Consider the following 12,737-nt stretch of genomic DNA (forward strand, 5'->3'; position numbering starts at 1 on the left):
GGAAATGAGAGGGCGCAGCTAGGAGCAGCCTCTCCTCAGACTTGAGTAGCTTGGATTGCAGAAATCCAGCTGAAACATACTTGGTGCAAAAAGGTAAAAGAATAACAGATTTGAAGGATATTTAGGAGGTAGAACCAACCAGCAGATGCTATTGGGACCCCACATATACCCCTCACTGTTCCCATGCGCCATACAGCTTGCCACTGCAAACATCTCTGAGACTTTACCTGAGGACACTCACGTTTGGCTAGCGCAAGAGGCAGGCCAGGAAGCACCAGGGAGTTAGCACGCCTGGGAGTGGTCCTCCACCAACATCGGATAGAAGTCGGTGGGACAACTCTGAGTGCCTTACGCAGAGGACCCAGACGGACCGAGTCCCAACTGCCCACGTTGGTAACATGCTCATTAACGCACCTTGTCCTGGCTCCCCTCCCTTCCCTGTCTCACTTCCCCATTCTCCTAACAGTGCTTCCTGGAATCACCCCCCAAATAAACTACTTGCACTCAAATCCTTGTCTCAGAGTCCACTTTGGGGAACCCACCCTAAAGCAAACAGAAAAAAACTTAGCGAAAGATCAGATGGTAAAAATGAAGACTCGATATGAGGCTATGAGATTTCTAATTTGGGAGAGGCTGATGCCATCAACTGAGATAAAGACTCCTCAGGATAGGAAGAGGGGTAGATTTGGGGTGGGGGGCGAGGACAGAATAAGTTTGGAAAGACTGACCTTCAGGTACCCAAGGGACTGTTATCTCAAAATTCCCTGAGTACAAGGTTAAGACTCTTGACTTTGAAAAAAGTGAAACTGAGCAGAAAAGGGACTACACAAGAGGAGAAACCACCAGAAATGAATGTCACTTCTCCCTAAAGGGTAGTTACGTATCTTCCTTTGACCTAAGAGAATACAAAGCCCTAGCTATCTCTTCCAGCCGGTTTCTGTATTCTAGCTTCTCATAGTTGAAGGGACTCACTCCTTTAAAACCATACATCGCTCCCCACCAACAGCCAGCAATGGCAGCTGTAGAATCACTGTCTCCACCGTGGAAAAAGGCTCGGTGGGCAAGCTCCTCCCAGGAGTCTCCTGCAGCCAGGATGGCATCGTAGGCAATCATGGGGGCATCATGTCCACTGCTGCCGCCCCAGCCAGAGTAGCTCACGGAGGTGTAGAACTGATCCCTCTCCTTCACATCAAAAGGCTTGGGGAAGGTAGGGGCTGATCTGCCATCCCAAATCCCTCTGAGTTTTAGGTACTTTTTCCATTGGTCTTGGAAGTAAGACCTGTAGGAAGGAAAAAAATCTACAGTCAATTGAAAAAATAAAGTCAAAAGCCATTAGGAAAGGTACCAGAAGATGCGTGAGCAGGGAAAGCTCCAAGATGACTTCAACTTCTGGTACTAAAATCATATGATATAAAAAAATCAAAATGAGCTCTAAGTGACATTCATTCAATACATTTTTGCTAAGGAATGATGTCAATAAGGCATTGATACCTGTTGCTACATAAAGAAGATATACAGCAAGTTAAAGGTGAGAAATAAAGGTTTGTTTTTCCTGAGTTGAGAATCATGGCAAGTGTCAACTTTCAAGGGTGAACTTTATGTATTTAGCCTGTCATTATATATTTTATTTTATTATTTACTTTATATTATTTTCTTAACAAAAATTGTACATATTCAAGGTTGTATGACATGATGATTTGATATACATATACATAACGAAATGATCACTACCATCAACCTAATTAACACATCATCCCCTTATACGGTTACTATTTTTTTTTAAGAGAGAACTTTGGAACATCAAGACCATGGGTGATTTCATTAGAAAGCCTCAGTACGCGGGCCTCTCACTGTTGTGGTCTCTCCCATTGCGGAGCACAGGTTCCGGACGCACAGGCTCAGCGGCCATGGCTCACGGGCCCAGCCGCTCTGCGGCATGTGGGATCTTCCCGGACCGGGGCACGAACCCGTGTCCCCTGCATCGGCAGGCAGACTCTCAACCACTGCACCACCAGGGAAGCCCTGGACCTTTTTATTCTAAGAAAGGGAATGTGAAATGAATTCAAGAAAAGGGGAAGATGTGGCCTTACCATTTATTAATTAGCTGGTGGAAAAACCTATCTCTAGATAATTTTAGCCAAGGATTTCACAGTATTGTGTGTCAAGACAACACTGAAAAAACAAGTTCCAGGAAATAAACAGGGAAGTTCATCTCAATAAAGAACAGCCATAGGGACTTCCCTGGTGGTCCAGTGGTTAAGACTCTGTGCTTCCACTGCAGGGTGCATGGGTTCAATCCCTGGTCAGGGAACTGAGATTCTGCATGCCACGTGGTGTGGCCAGAAAAAAAAATAAGAACAGCCACAAAAACTATAGAGAACAGGATCCCTACACATGAGGGAAGCAGTGTAGCTGCCTTACTCCCTGAGGTCTTCACTTGGCGACCTGGTGGCCACCACCACTGGGACTGTACTTGAAATCCTTAGCAGGTGGGTGGGGAGGCAGCTGGATGCGGTGGACGACAGAACTGGATGGTGAGAACCAGGATGGTTGCTATGATCTATGAGTTTGAGGCATACACATGCACGCATGTGCACACACAGGTTCAACCATCTTCTAGCAGGAGCGTGCACCTACGAACTTACCAGTGTTGAAGATTCTGCTCCACGAAGTAGCCTGATTGGACAATGTACTTTTTAGCTTCCGGTAGCACCTCCATCAGTCCTTTTCCCCACTGCTGGGGAGGCTTGCCGTTCACAGCATAAGCTGTAAAAAGAGCAGACACAAGGGCTCCCAGGAAGCCTGTGGGATGGTGGTGGGTCATCCGGCCACTCTCGACGCTCACCTGGATCAGGGTGTCCAGCTGGCTGTGGTGAGGGAACCGGAGACCGATGCACATGGCCCGCACGGCAGCCCCGCAGCCACCCTCATGGCTGTTAAAGGGAATCCTCCAGCCATCGGCTTTGTCTGGCTCCAGCAGCATGGCGTTCTGCATTGAGGCGCCTCCTGGGGAGAGTCCGGTAGGGCATGGGTCAGTGTACCCCAAAGCGAAGCCCCCGCAGGATGAGAGAACCAAGCCCCATCTCCAGCTTTCCTTGATGGAAAGGGAAAGCGAAAAAGTAGGATGATGAATATCCCCAAACTCCAAACCCCAAACCCCAAATCCCAGAGCAACATTGTGCCTTACTTACACCAGAGTACTTATACTAGACGCCCCTAGGTTTATGGAGCAGGGAGCTTTTCATCAGGAGGTGTTATTGGCTGAATTGTATTCCCCCAAATTCATATGTTGAAGCCCTAACCCCTAGTACTTCGGAATGTGACTGTATTTGGAGATAGGGCAGAGGTGATGAAGTTAAAATGAGAATGTTAGGGTGGGCCCTAATTCAGTCTGATCAGTGTCCTAATAAGCAGAGGAAATTTGGAGACACAAAGAGACACCAGGAATGTGTGCTGTGAGAGGGCACAGCTAGAAGGAAACTGTCTGCAAGCCAAAGAGAAAGGTCTCCTTCAGAAGAAATGAAACCGACACCTTGATCTCAGGCTTCTGGCTTCCAAAACAGTGAGAAAATAAATGTCCGTTGTTTAAGCCAGCCGGTCTGAGGTTATTTTGTTACAGCAGGTCAAGCTAACTAATACAGGAGGAGCTGGGGGAAAGGCGATTCACATCAGCTGGTGGCCCAAGTGGCTGCAAAAAGTTCCCAAAGTGAGCAGGAACCACTTGTGAGCAACCTGGAACCAGAAAAGGGGTCTCTACACGACCTTTTCCAGTCTTCTTTAAAAGGAAAAAAATTTTTCTTTATTAAAGAAAACTCAGAAGCTATAAATAAGTAAAACGAAAATAAGAAACTATAAATACCCCTATCACCCACATACAATGATTAACACCTTTGTGTATATTCTTCCAGACCTCTCCCAACAGAGATATACATATATACTTTTAATGAAAATGGGTTCAGAAATGAAATTGAGTTATTTATAGTGAGATGGATGGACCCAGAGTCTGTCATACAAAATGAAGTCAGAAAGAGAAAAACAAATACTGTATGCTAACACATATATATGGAATCTAAAAAAAAAAAAAGGTTATGAAGAACCTAGGGGCAGGATGGGAATAAAGACGCAGACTTACTAGAGAATGGACTTGAGGACATGGGGAGGGGGAAGGGTAAGCTGGGACAAAGTGAGAGAGTGGCATGGACATATATACACTACCAAATGTAAAATAGATAGCTAGTGGGAAGCAGCCACATAGCACAGGGAGATCAGCTCTGTGCTTTGTGACCACCCAGAGGGGTGGGATAGGGAGGGTGGGAGGGAGGGAGATGCAAGAGGGAAGAGATATGAGGATATATGTATATGTATAGCTGATTCACTTTGTTATAAAGCAGAAACTAACACACCATTGTAAAGCAATTATACTCCAATAAAGATGTTTAAAAAAAAAAAAGAAAGAAAATGGGTTCATAAGATAGTGTTTTGTAACCTAATTTTTTTTACTTAATATACAATATCTTTCCATATTGGTAAATAGTTATCTGCATAATTTAAATGGCTGCAGATGTGTCACCATAATTAAATAAATTACAGAACATTCAGGTTGTTTCTATTTCTGAAACAACTATAAAAACTAATGTCTCCTTGATATTTAAATCTCATTCAACATTTTTAATGATTTCCTTGGGCCTGTTTATTCTCCACTTGCCCAGGACCTCCACTGGCTGCTCTCACCTGGTGCCCGGCCATTCATGTCTCCCATGCAGTCTTGGTAATGCTTAGCAAGGATGGAATACAGGTGAGCCAAGTCCGAGACTTTGCCGGCTTCCAGGAGAGCGTCTGCCGTGGCCAGATGCATCACCGTGTCATCACTGACTCTCCACCTCTCCACATCTATGGCATCCAAACCGCCAAGCTGGGCCAGCTGCCTGTGAATCTTTTCCCCAATCCGGAGGAACTCCCACTTCCCGTTGAAGTACCCCAAGGCATCTCCAGCTGCACTCAGCACCATGGCTGCCACATACTTCTTGATCAGTTCCCCGCTCATGGTGAGGCTGTCTCTGGGGGAATATAAAGACACACAGAGGATGGGGAGGAAAAAAAAAAAACAGAAAAAATAATAGCCCTATCTACATTTTACTGAGTACTCACACCTTGCAGGCACAGTATTAAGGACATCTCATTTAATCCTCACAACTGCTCTATGGGGAGTGGAATAGGCCCATTTTACAGATGAGTAAATCAGCCATGCAGTATCAGAAATGTTATGTGACTTAGGTCACAGAGCTAATTAATGGCAGGGCTGGCATTCCAACTTAGATCCATCTGACTCCAAAGCCCACAATTTAACTACGATTCCATCTTTGCCTCTCCGTGGGTGGCAAGCCCATTAAATTCTGCAGGTCAAACCAAGCTTGTCATTTTCTCCTTTTGGTTTGAATTTGGCCTTGGAATGCATCCCTCCTTCACTTAAATATTAACACTTTCCATTGGTATCACAATGCACTGTTTGCAAAGCACCCGCACATCCTGCCTCATAAGTAGGCCCGGATTACAGTATGCACTTCACAGGTATTACAGCACTATTTACAATAGCCAGGTCATGGAAGCAACCTAAATGCCCATCGACAGACGAATGGATAAAGAAGATGTGGCACATATATAAAATGGAATATTACTCAGCCATAAAAGTGAAAGAAATTGGGTCATTTGTTGAGACGTGGATGGATCTAGAGACTGTCATACAGAGTGAAGTAAGTCAGAAAGAGAAAAACAAATATCGTATATTAACGCATATATGTGGAACCTAGAAAAATGGTACAGATGAACCAGTTTGCAGGGCAGAAATAGAGACACAGATGTAGAGAACAAACGCATGGACACCAAGCGGGGAAAGCAGCAGGGGTGTGGTGGTGGTGGTGTGATGAATTGGGCGATTGGGATTGACATGTATACACTGATGTGTATAAAACTGATGACTAATAAGAACCTGCTGTATAAAAAAATTAATAAAATTCCAAAAAAAAAAAACCCCAGAAAGCAGGGTCAGAGAGGGTAAATTCACAGAAGCAATAAATGGAGGCACTGGGACCCAAATCTTCTGATTCTGGGCCCTTGCCTCAGCACAGACCTGCTTACCTTGAGCAATCTCTTTGTGTTTCACCCTCCATACCTGTAAAGTGGTGGCAAAAACAGTAACAACCTCGTGGGTTTGTTATGAGGAATAAGTGAATTAATTTTTATAAAGCACCTAGAACAGTGCTTCGCACATAGTAAGCAGTATTTTTATTATTCATACACAACCAGGGAAAATGATTTTTCTGTTAATTGAACTAGAAGACTGTACTTTCTCCCACAACCTTCCTTTCAACAGCAATATTTAAATTTTGTTTTCCTTCTAAATGATTGAGTTCTAGAGTCCTGGGGTCTCAGCTAACACTCTCTCCATGAATCTAATCCCCAGTAAAGTGCTGGTTTCCCTGTCGGTGCGTTTCCAGTTCCCCATTGTGCCCTATAGCCTGTAGCGTTCACCTCCAAAGCCCTCCACTGTCTGCTCCCACTCTATCAGCCACTCTACTTGCCCTGGCCAGGAGAACGCTTGCAAACGCTGGTGGGCCAGCTCAGCTCAAGTTCTTTCCCCATCCAAGATGCCTTCCTCTCCTCCTCTTCCCTAAAATCTATTTACTCAGGGTTAAGTTCAAGTCCTTGGGCTTCCAAGAGTCCTCCTCCAGCTGCACTGCTGTGGGCCAGGAAATACAGACTGGCAAGCACCTGAGAAAAATGATGACAGACTGAGCAGACCATTACTGAGTTACTGATCATGCTGAGTTAACGGGTTCCCAAAGGCTATTTGTAAAACATTACTGACATTTTATTTTATTTATTTATTTTTTGCTGTACTCGGGCCTCTCACTGCTGTGGCCTCTCACATTGCGGAGCACAGGCTCCGGACGCGCAGGCTCAGCGGCCATAGCTCACGGGGCCAGCCGCTCCGCGGCATGTGGGATCTTCCCGGACCGGGGCACGAACCCGTGTCCCCTGCATCGGCAGGCGGACTCTCAACCACTGCGCCACCAGGGAAGCCCTACTTATATATTTTATTGTTTATAAATGATGCTTAGGAACTGGCGTTCTGGGCTGATAGTCCTGGCTCTGCCCAGAATCAGGTGTGTGATTGTGGACAAGCCACCCATCCTGGATCTCAACCTTCCCATGGTAAATTGGATTGCGGGGCAGGAGGGGAGCTAGCGAGGCAGCCTAGGCTCCTGTCTCTGCGCTGAGTGCTTCAGAGTCTAAGCTTAGTTGGCTTCTGAAGACCAATCTTTAACCCTCTATACCCTCTTCCAAAGTCCTCAGCTTCTTTTCTGTAATTCCTCTGGCTCCACCCGAATGTGTTTTTATGAGTTTTGAGTGAGGCTAGGGGCGATGACCACCTCGTTCCGTGGGGAAATTTCCTTTAGCTTTGACACCGTACTGCTCTGGCCTCCCGCTCTCAGAACGCTGATATTCTCTAAACTCCTCTAACTTATCCAGTTTATAGGCTCATCCCCGAACTATAAATTCACAACTGAGATCTGGGCAGCTGCTTCCCGGCAGTCCTCTGCTATTTTGGGGGGTGGGGGGGGGCGGTGGGGAGCAGGCGAGTGGGGAACAGGTCCAGTCCAGACAAGGGGTGGGGGGTGGCCCCCGGGGCACCGCGGAGGAGGAGCGCGCGGGGGACGCGGGCGAGGAGGGTGGGGAGGAGGAGCGGGCGGCACTGGTCGCCGGCAGGCTGGGAGCGCGGGTGTGGGAGCCGACAGCGGGGAGGGGTACCTGGTGGCCGCGAGGCGGGCACGGGCGCGGGGAAGTCTGGGTGCGAGGAGGCCCAGGGCGGACCCTGCCACGGCGCCCGCAGCCGCGCCCAGGTTCAACGGAGCTGGACGAGTGCCAGGCGCAGCTCTCGGCTCGGGCGAGGCGCGGACCCTTCTGCGCCGGAGCTGGGCGGCGGGACCCGCGTCACCGGCGCCCTCAGTTCCGGAGGGCGCTGGGGAGCACCAGGCGCCGCGAATTGGCGCTGCTCCGCTCCCCACCCCCCCCACCCCCCACACTTTTGAGAGACTGTTGGAGACTCACGTGTGACCCCGGGTTGACGCCTCGGCCTTTCCTCCAGTCCAGCTCCTCTGGGCAGTGAACAACGTGTGGCCCCTAACTCGGAAAAGGGTGTTTAGTGTGTGCGCGGCCTTTGTCATGGTCTGGGCCCCTCACGCATAAAATGGGACAATAATAGTACCTACCTCTTAGGTTGGTTGTTAGAATTTAATTAATTTTAACTCTTGTCATTTGTTTGGTTGCAGAATAGAATTTTTTCATCCTGATAGCAAAGAAAAGCAAAGAAAAACTAAGTATTTTTGTCTGAATAAATATCATCTGAAAAATACTAGAATCACCATATGCAAGTATTCTATATACTTCTCAAGAATTTTGATTTGCTGTGCTTATCTTTCTCGCTACAGGCATTAAACACCTACTGTGTACCAGGTGGATGCTAGGTCCTGGCACAGACCTGCTCTCATGGACTGCACCCAGCTGAGTGATCTCATCTTAGCCTGTTGATTTGTTTGTTTTTTAATAAAATGTTCCTTTTTTATGATAAAAAAAATAATGCATACTTCCAGTAGAAAAGTTGAGAAAACTTTTAGAAATCTCTCTTAAAAAACACATCTCTCAGGGACTTCCCTGGTGTTGCAGTGCTTAAGAATCCACCTCCCGATGCAGGGGACACGGCTTGGAGCCCTGGTCCGGGAAGATCCCACACGCCAGGAAGCAACTACACCCGTGAGCCACAACTACTGAGCCCGCGTGCTGCAACTACTGAAGCCCACGTGCCTAGAGCCCGTGCTTCACAAGAGAAGCCACCACAGTGAGAAGCCCTGCGCACCACAACAAAGAGTAGCCCCCACTCGCCGCAACTAGAGAAAAGCCCACGTGTAGCAACAAAGACCCAACGCAGCCAAAACTAACTAACTAAATAAATAAAAACTCTCATGTGTTCACAAAGATAAATGTTTCTGGATTTCTTTGCACAATTGTTTCTCATAGCAGAAAATTGGAAATAACCTCAATCTCTGTTTAGAGTGGAGAATGAGTTTCCTTCTCCTAAATTAGGGCATAATTATGAATAAATTATTCATAATTATGAATTATTTTAATTACCTTTCCAAAAAGGTAGACATTTAAATCAATAGACTTTGGGTAAATAATCAGGCTCACAAGGAAAGAGCTTGGAGACATTTTGTTAAGTAAAAAAATCAAGTTTTCGAGTGAGTAATATACATGGTCTATTTATGGAAGAAAAAGGAGCTCTGTGTGTGTGTGTGTGTGTGTGTGTAAAATGACTGAAAGAATACATGTCACATTGTTAGTAATGATTATAATTACCTCTCAGGAGGCTAATGGGCGGGTTTGCTGGGAGTAGGGAGAGAGAGAAGGGGAAATTTTTCACATTAAGAATTTTTCTTTTACATGTAGAAAGAAATTTTAGAAAGCACAGGAAAAAAACCACATTCCAGCACTCAGATTTTAAATACTTACAATATTTTATGCACATTAAAAAAAATTGGATCATTTTGTATATACAATTTTATATCTTTTTTTTTTAACCACTGAGCTTCACATTGTAAGCATTTCTCTGTGTCATTTGTGATAGTATCATTACTATAATTGAATCCACATGTTCAGATAAGGTAATGCCTCTAGGGTAAACTCCCTTTCACGTTGATACCAAGAAATATGAGGCTGTGATGTTCAGTTCCTCTCCAACCATACCATGGCCAAGGCTAGTTCAACAGAAGGAAAACAGAAGCATAGATAACTGAAAAACAGGAGATTAAACAAATCTTTGCCACTTCATGGGCCTGACTGTGTAAATACCATGCCACCATGCCTTATTAAGTCATGAGAGCTAAAATTAAAAATAAAAAGAGCTAACAGGAAATGGTTAATAGACAGGGCCCCTTGAACTCTGCAGCAAACACAAAATAACAAAACGTTTCAAAGGAAAAACAGACCACAGAATAGGACCACAATACACACCTGTTAAAATGATTTAAAGTGGGTAAAAAATGAAGTAGAGGCTTTTTAGAAGAAAACAGAAGGGAGCTAGTCCAGGAGAAATAGGAAGCCCAAAGCGGCTGTTCACATACATATGCTGTATCATGAACTCACTTCAGAAGACTTAGTGAGCATCTGTGGTGGTTAATTTTATGTATCAACTTGGCTAGGAAATAGTACCCAGATATTTGGTCAAACATTTTCTAGATGTTTCTGTGAAGCTATTTTTAAGCTGAGATTAACATTAAAATCAGTAGACATGGAGCCAGCTGATTATCTTCCATGTAAGTGGCACTTAACCTATTCAGTTGAAGGCCTTAATAGAAAAGAGACTGCTCTCACCCAAGGAAGAAGAAATTCTACCAGCAGACTGTCTTCAGATGGAGCTGCTACTTCAACCCTTAACCTGTGTCTGCAGCCTGCTGGCCTTTCCTGCAGATTTTGGACTTGCCAACCTCCACAATCTCATGAGCTAATTCTTTAAAATCAATATTTCCCTCTTTCCATATATGTATTGGTCCTGTTTCTCCGGAGAACCCTGACTAATACGGCATATAAAATGTGCTAGACACTTTGCTAGGCACTCCATGCAGCTACTGAGGTAGGGCAAGAATCACACAAATAGAGGAGACTTCATAGGGTGTAATGACAGGCCATTAGGCCACGAGCACTGTGACAAAGGAGAATGTGCAAGGTGCAAGGTGGGCAAATATGAGAGAGACATTATCAGCTTACAGCATTTACCGAGGCATCTAGAGAAAATTATGTCTGGGCTAATTTTTAAAGAACAATTAAAAGACAAACTAAAATTTCCAGAAGCCCAGAAATAACCGGAGCAGCTAGTGCACAAGAGAAGGAAAGATTTTTAAAAAATAGTAAAAGTAAAACCAAAGATGCAAGTTTAGGTTGACGTTTCCTCCCCAGTAATGCACGGTTGCTCGGTGCCACCTCAGTCCTGAGGCATGAGTTATTTTCCAGTCGGGCCTGTCACCGGGTTATGAGAGCGGTCACGGTCTTAAGCTTTCTCCTTTCCGTCTTACTGAATCATTTCCAAACACATCTTCCATAAGATTGAGCACCAGCTTTGCACAATGGAAATCAGGTATCCGCTTGAAGGATTTTTTTTTTTTTTTTTTTTTTTTGCGGTACACGGGCCTCTCACTGTTGTGGCCTCTCCCGTTGCGGAGCACAGGCTACGGACGCGCAGGCTCAGCGGTCATGGCTCACGGGCCCAGCCGCTCCGCGGCATGTGGGATCTTCCCGGACTGGGGCACGAACCCGTGTCCCCTGCATCGGCAAGCAGACTCTCAACCACTCCACTGCGCCACCAGGGAAGCCCCGCTTGAAGGATTTTAAAGAAGGCTAGGAAAGAACTTGAAGATCAGCTTATCAACAGGCTCTCTGGCCACTAGTCCCAAAGTACTTTTTAAAAATAGAATCCATATGTACATAAGAGCAAAGTTTAAATCACAAAATGTTAGCGTCAGAAGGGATATTTGCACAACCTGTTACTTTATAGTGAGGAAACTGAGGCCCAATGAAGTGAAGAGAGTTCCTTCGGGTCACACAAGCAGAGGGAAGTAGGCCTGGAGTCCACTGTCTCTGAACTCTCAGTCCAGGACTTCTTCCATTCTCTGTACTGCCATTTACACAAACTTTGAAATGATACGATAGACTAAACCCTGAGTTCATTAACGCTCTGAAGCTCCTGAATCTGATTTTTAAAATATTTCATGCTCCTTCCAAAAGAGGCCTCTGCTTTATGACAGTGTAAAAGCAGCATTTAAAGAAAGGTCTAAGATACGTGCTGTAATTCTAATAAGCAGGCAGTAATCAAATATGGCAGAGGGTGGGGATGGGAACACTGAGTGGAGAGATAAGTGGATACAAATTGGTGTTTTAAAAGCTGGCAGTGGCTTCTATCCTAAGCAGAACAGAAAGAGAACTGGGGGAAGTCCATGTTCCTGCCTGCCCCTCTTCCCCCGTGTCCCCGAGTGCTCTAGCTTGCTTCTGTAAGTTGTTTTTTCCCAGCCTTTGATCTGGAGACCCAGGTAGATTTTAAAACCTTCTTTGGTACATTTTCTACCAGATGGCCTCCACTGCTCTGCTTCTCCCAGTCCTGCTGGGATTTCCCACAGGGAGGGAAGCTCAGCTGGTCAGCCGAGTCCCCACACTCCCCTTCCCCGCTTTGCAATGGACCTTTGGTGCTCCTGGCCACAGGCTCATCGTAAAGGAACTTCACTGCCCACAAGACTGGCTCTCGGTGGGTGAAAATACAGCTTCCAGGAAACGGAAAGGAACTACTCCATAAACTAGAAACCTGGGGAGCCTTGCTAAAGTTCCCTGCCTGTGACCACCCCACCCCCTACCCCCTACCCCTCCCTCCCCCACTCCCTCCCTCCCCCACTCCCTCGCTCCCCACCCTCCCCCACCCTCCCCACCCCTCCCACACTTCACCCCTCTCCCATCCTCCCCCACTCCCTCCCTCCCCACCCTCCCCCACCCTCCCCACCCCTCCCACACTTCACCCCTCTCCCATCCTCCCCCACTCCCTCCCTCCTCACCTTCCCCCACTCCCTCCCTCCCCATCCCTACCCCCACCCCCAGCCTCTGCTCCACAACCCCTCCATCAGGGTCAGCCTAGGCTAACC

The 12,737-nt window shown here is 46.3% G+C and overlaps 1 protein-coding gene across 1 annotated transcript; it reads right to left on the reverse strand.

Annotated features, from left to right (window-relative positions):
• Positions 1-876: 876 nt before the first annotated feature.
• On the reverse strand, positions 877-5,044 carry ADPRH (ADP-ribosylarginine hydrolase). Its single transcript, XM_065876970.1, has 3 exons — positions 4,732-5,044; positions 2,646-3,006; positions 877-1,279 (listed from the first exon to the last, which is right to left on the reverse strand). The coding sequence occupies exons 1-3, from the start codon at positions 5,042-5,044 to the stop codon at positions 877-879; spliced, it is 1,077 nt and encodes a 358-aa protein (XP_065733042.1).
• Positions 5,045-12,737: the final 7,693 nt, after the last annotated feature.

Source organism: Phocoena phocoena, chromosome 4 (assembly GCF_963924675.1).
Source record: "Phocoena phocoena chromosome 4, mPhoPho1.1, whole genome shotgun sequence".
Taxonomy (NCBI): Eukaryota; Metazoa; Chordata; class Mammalia; order Artiodactyla; family Phocoenidae; genus Phocoena; species Phocoena phocoena.

Excerpts from the sequence above, each read along its gene's own strand:
- ADPRH (XM_065876970.1), bottom strand. The coding sequence starts at position 5,044 with ATGAGCGGGGAACTGATCAAGAAGTATGTGGCAGCCATGGTGCTGAGT. Across the intron at positions 3,007-4,731 it reads CATGAATGGCCGGGCACCAG|GAGGCGCCTCAATGCAGAAC; the intron begins GTGAGAGCAGCC and ends GACTCTCCCCAG. Across the intron at positions 1,280-2,645 it reads GAGCAGAATCTTCAACACTG|GTCTTACTTCCAAGACCAAT; the intron begins GTAAGTTCGTAG and ends TCCTTCCTACAG.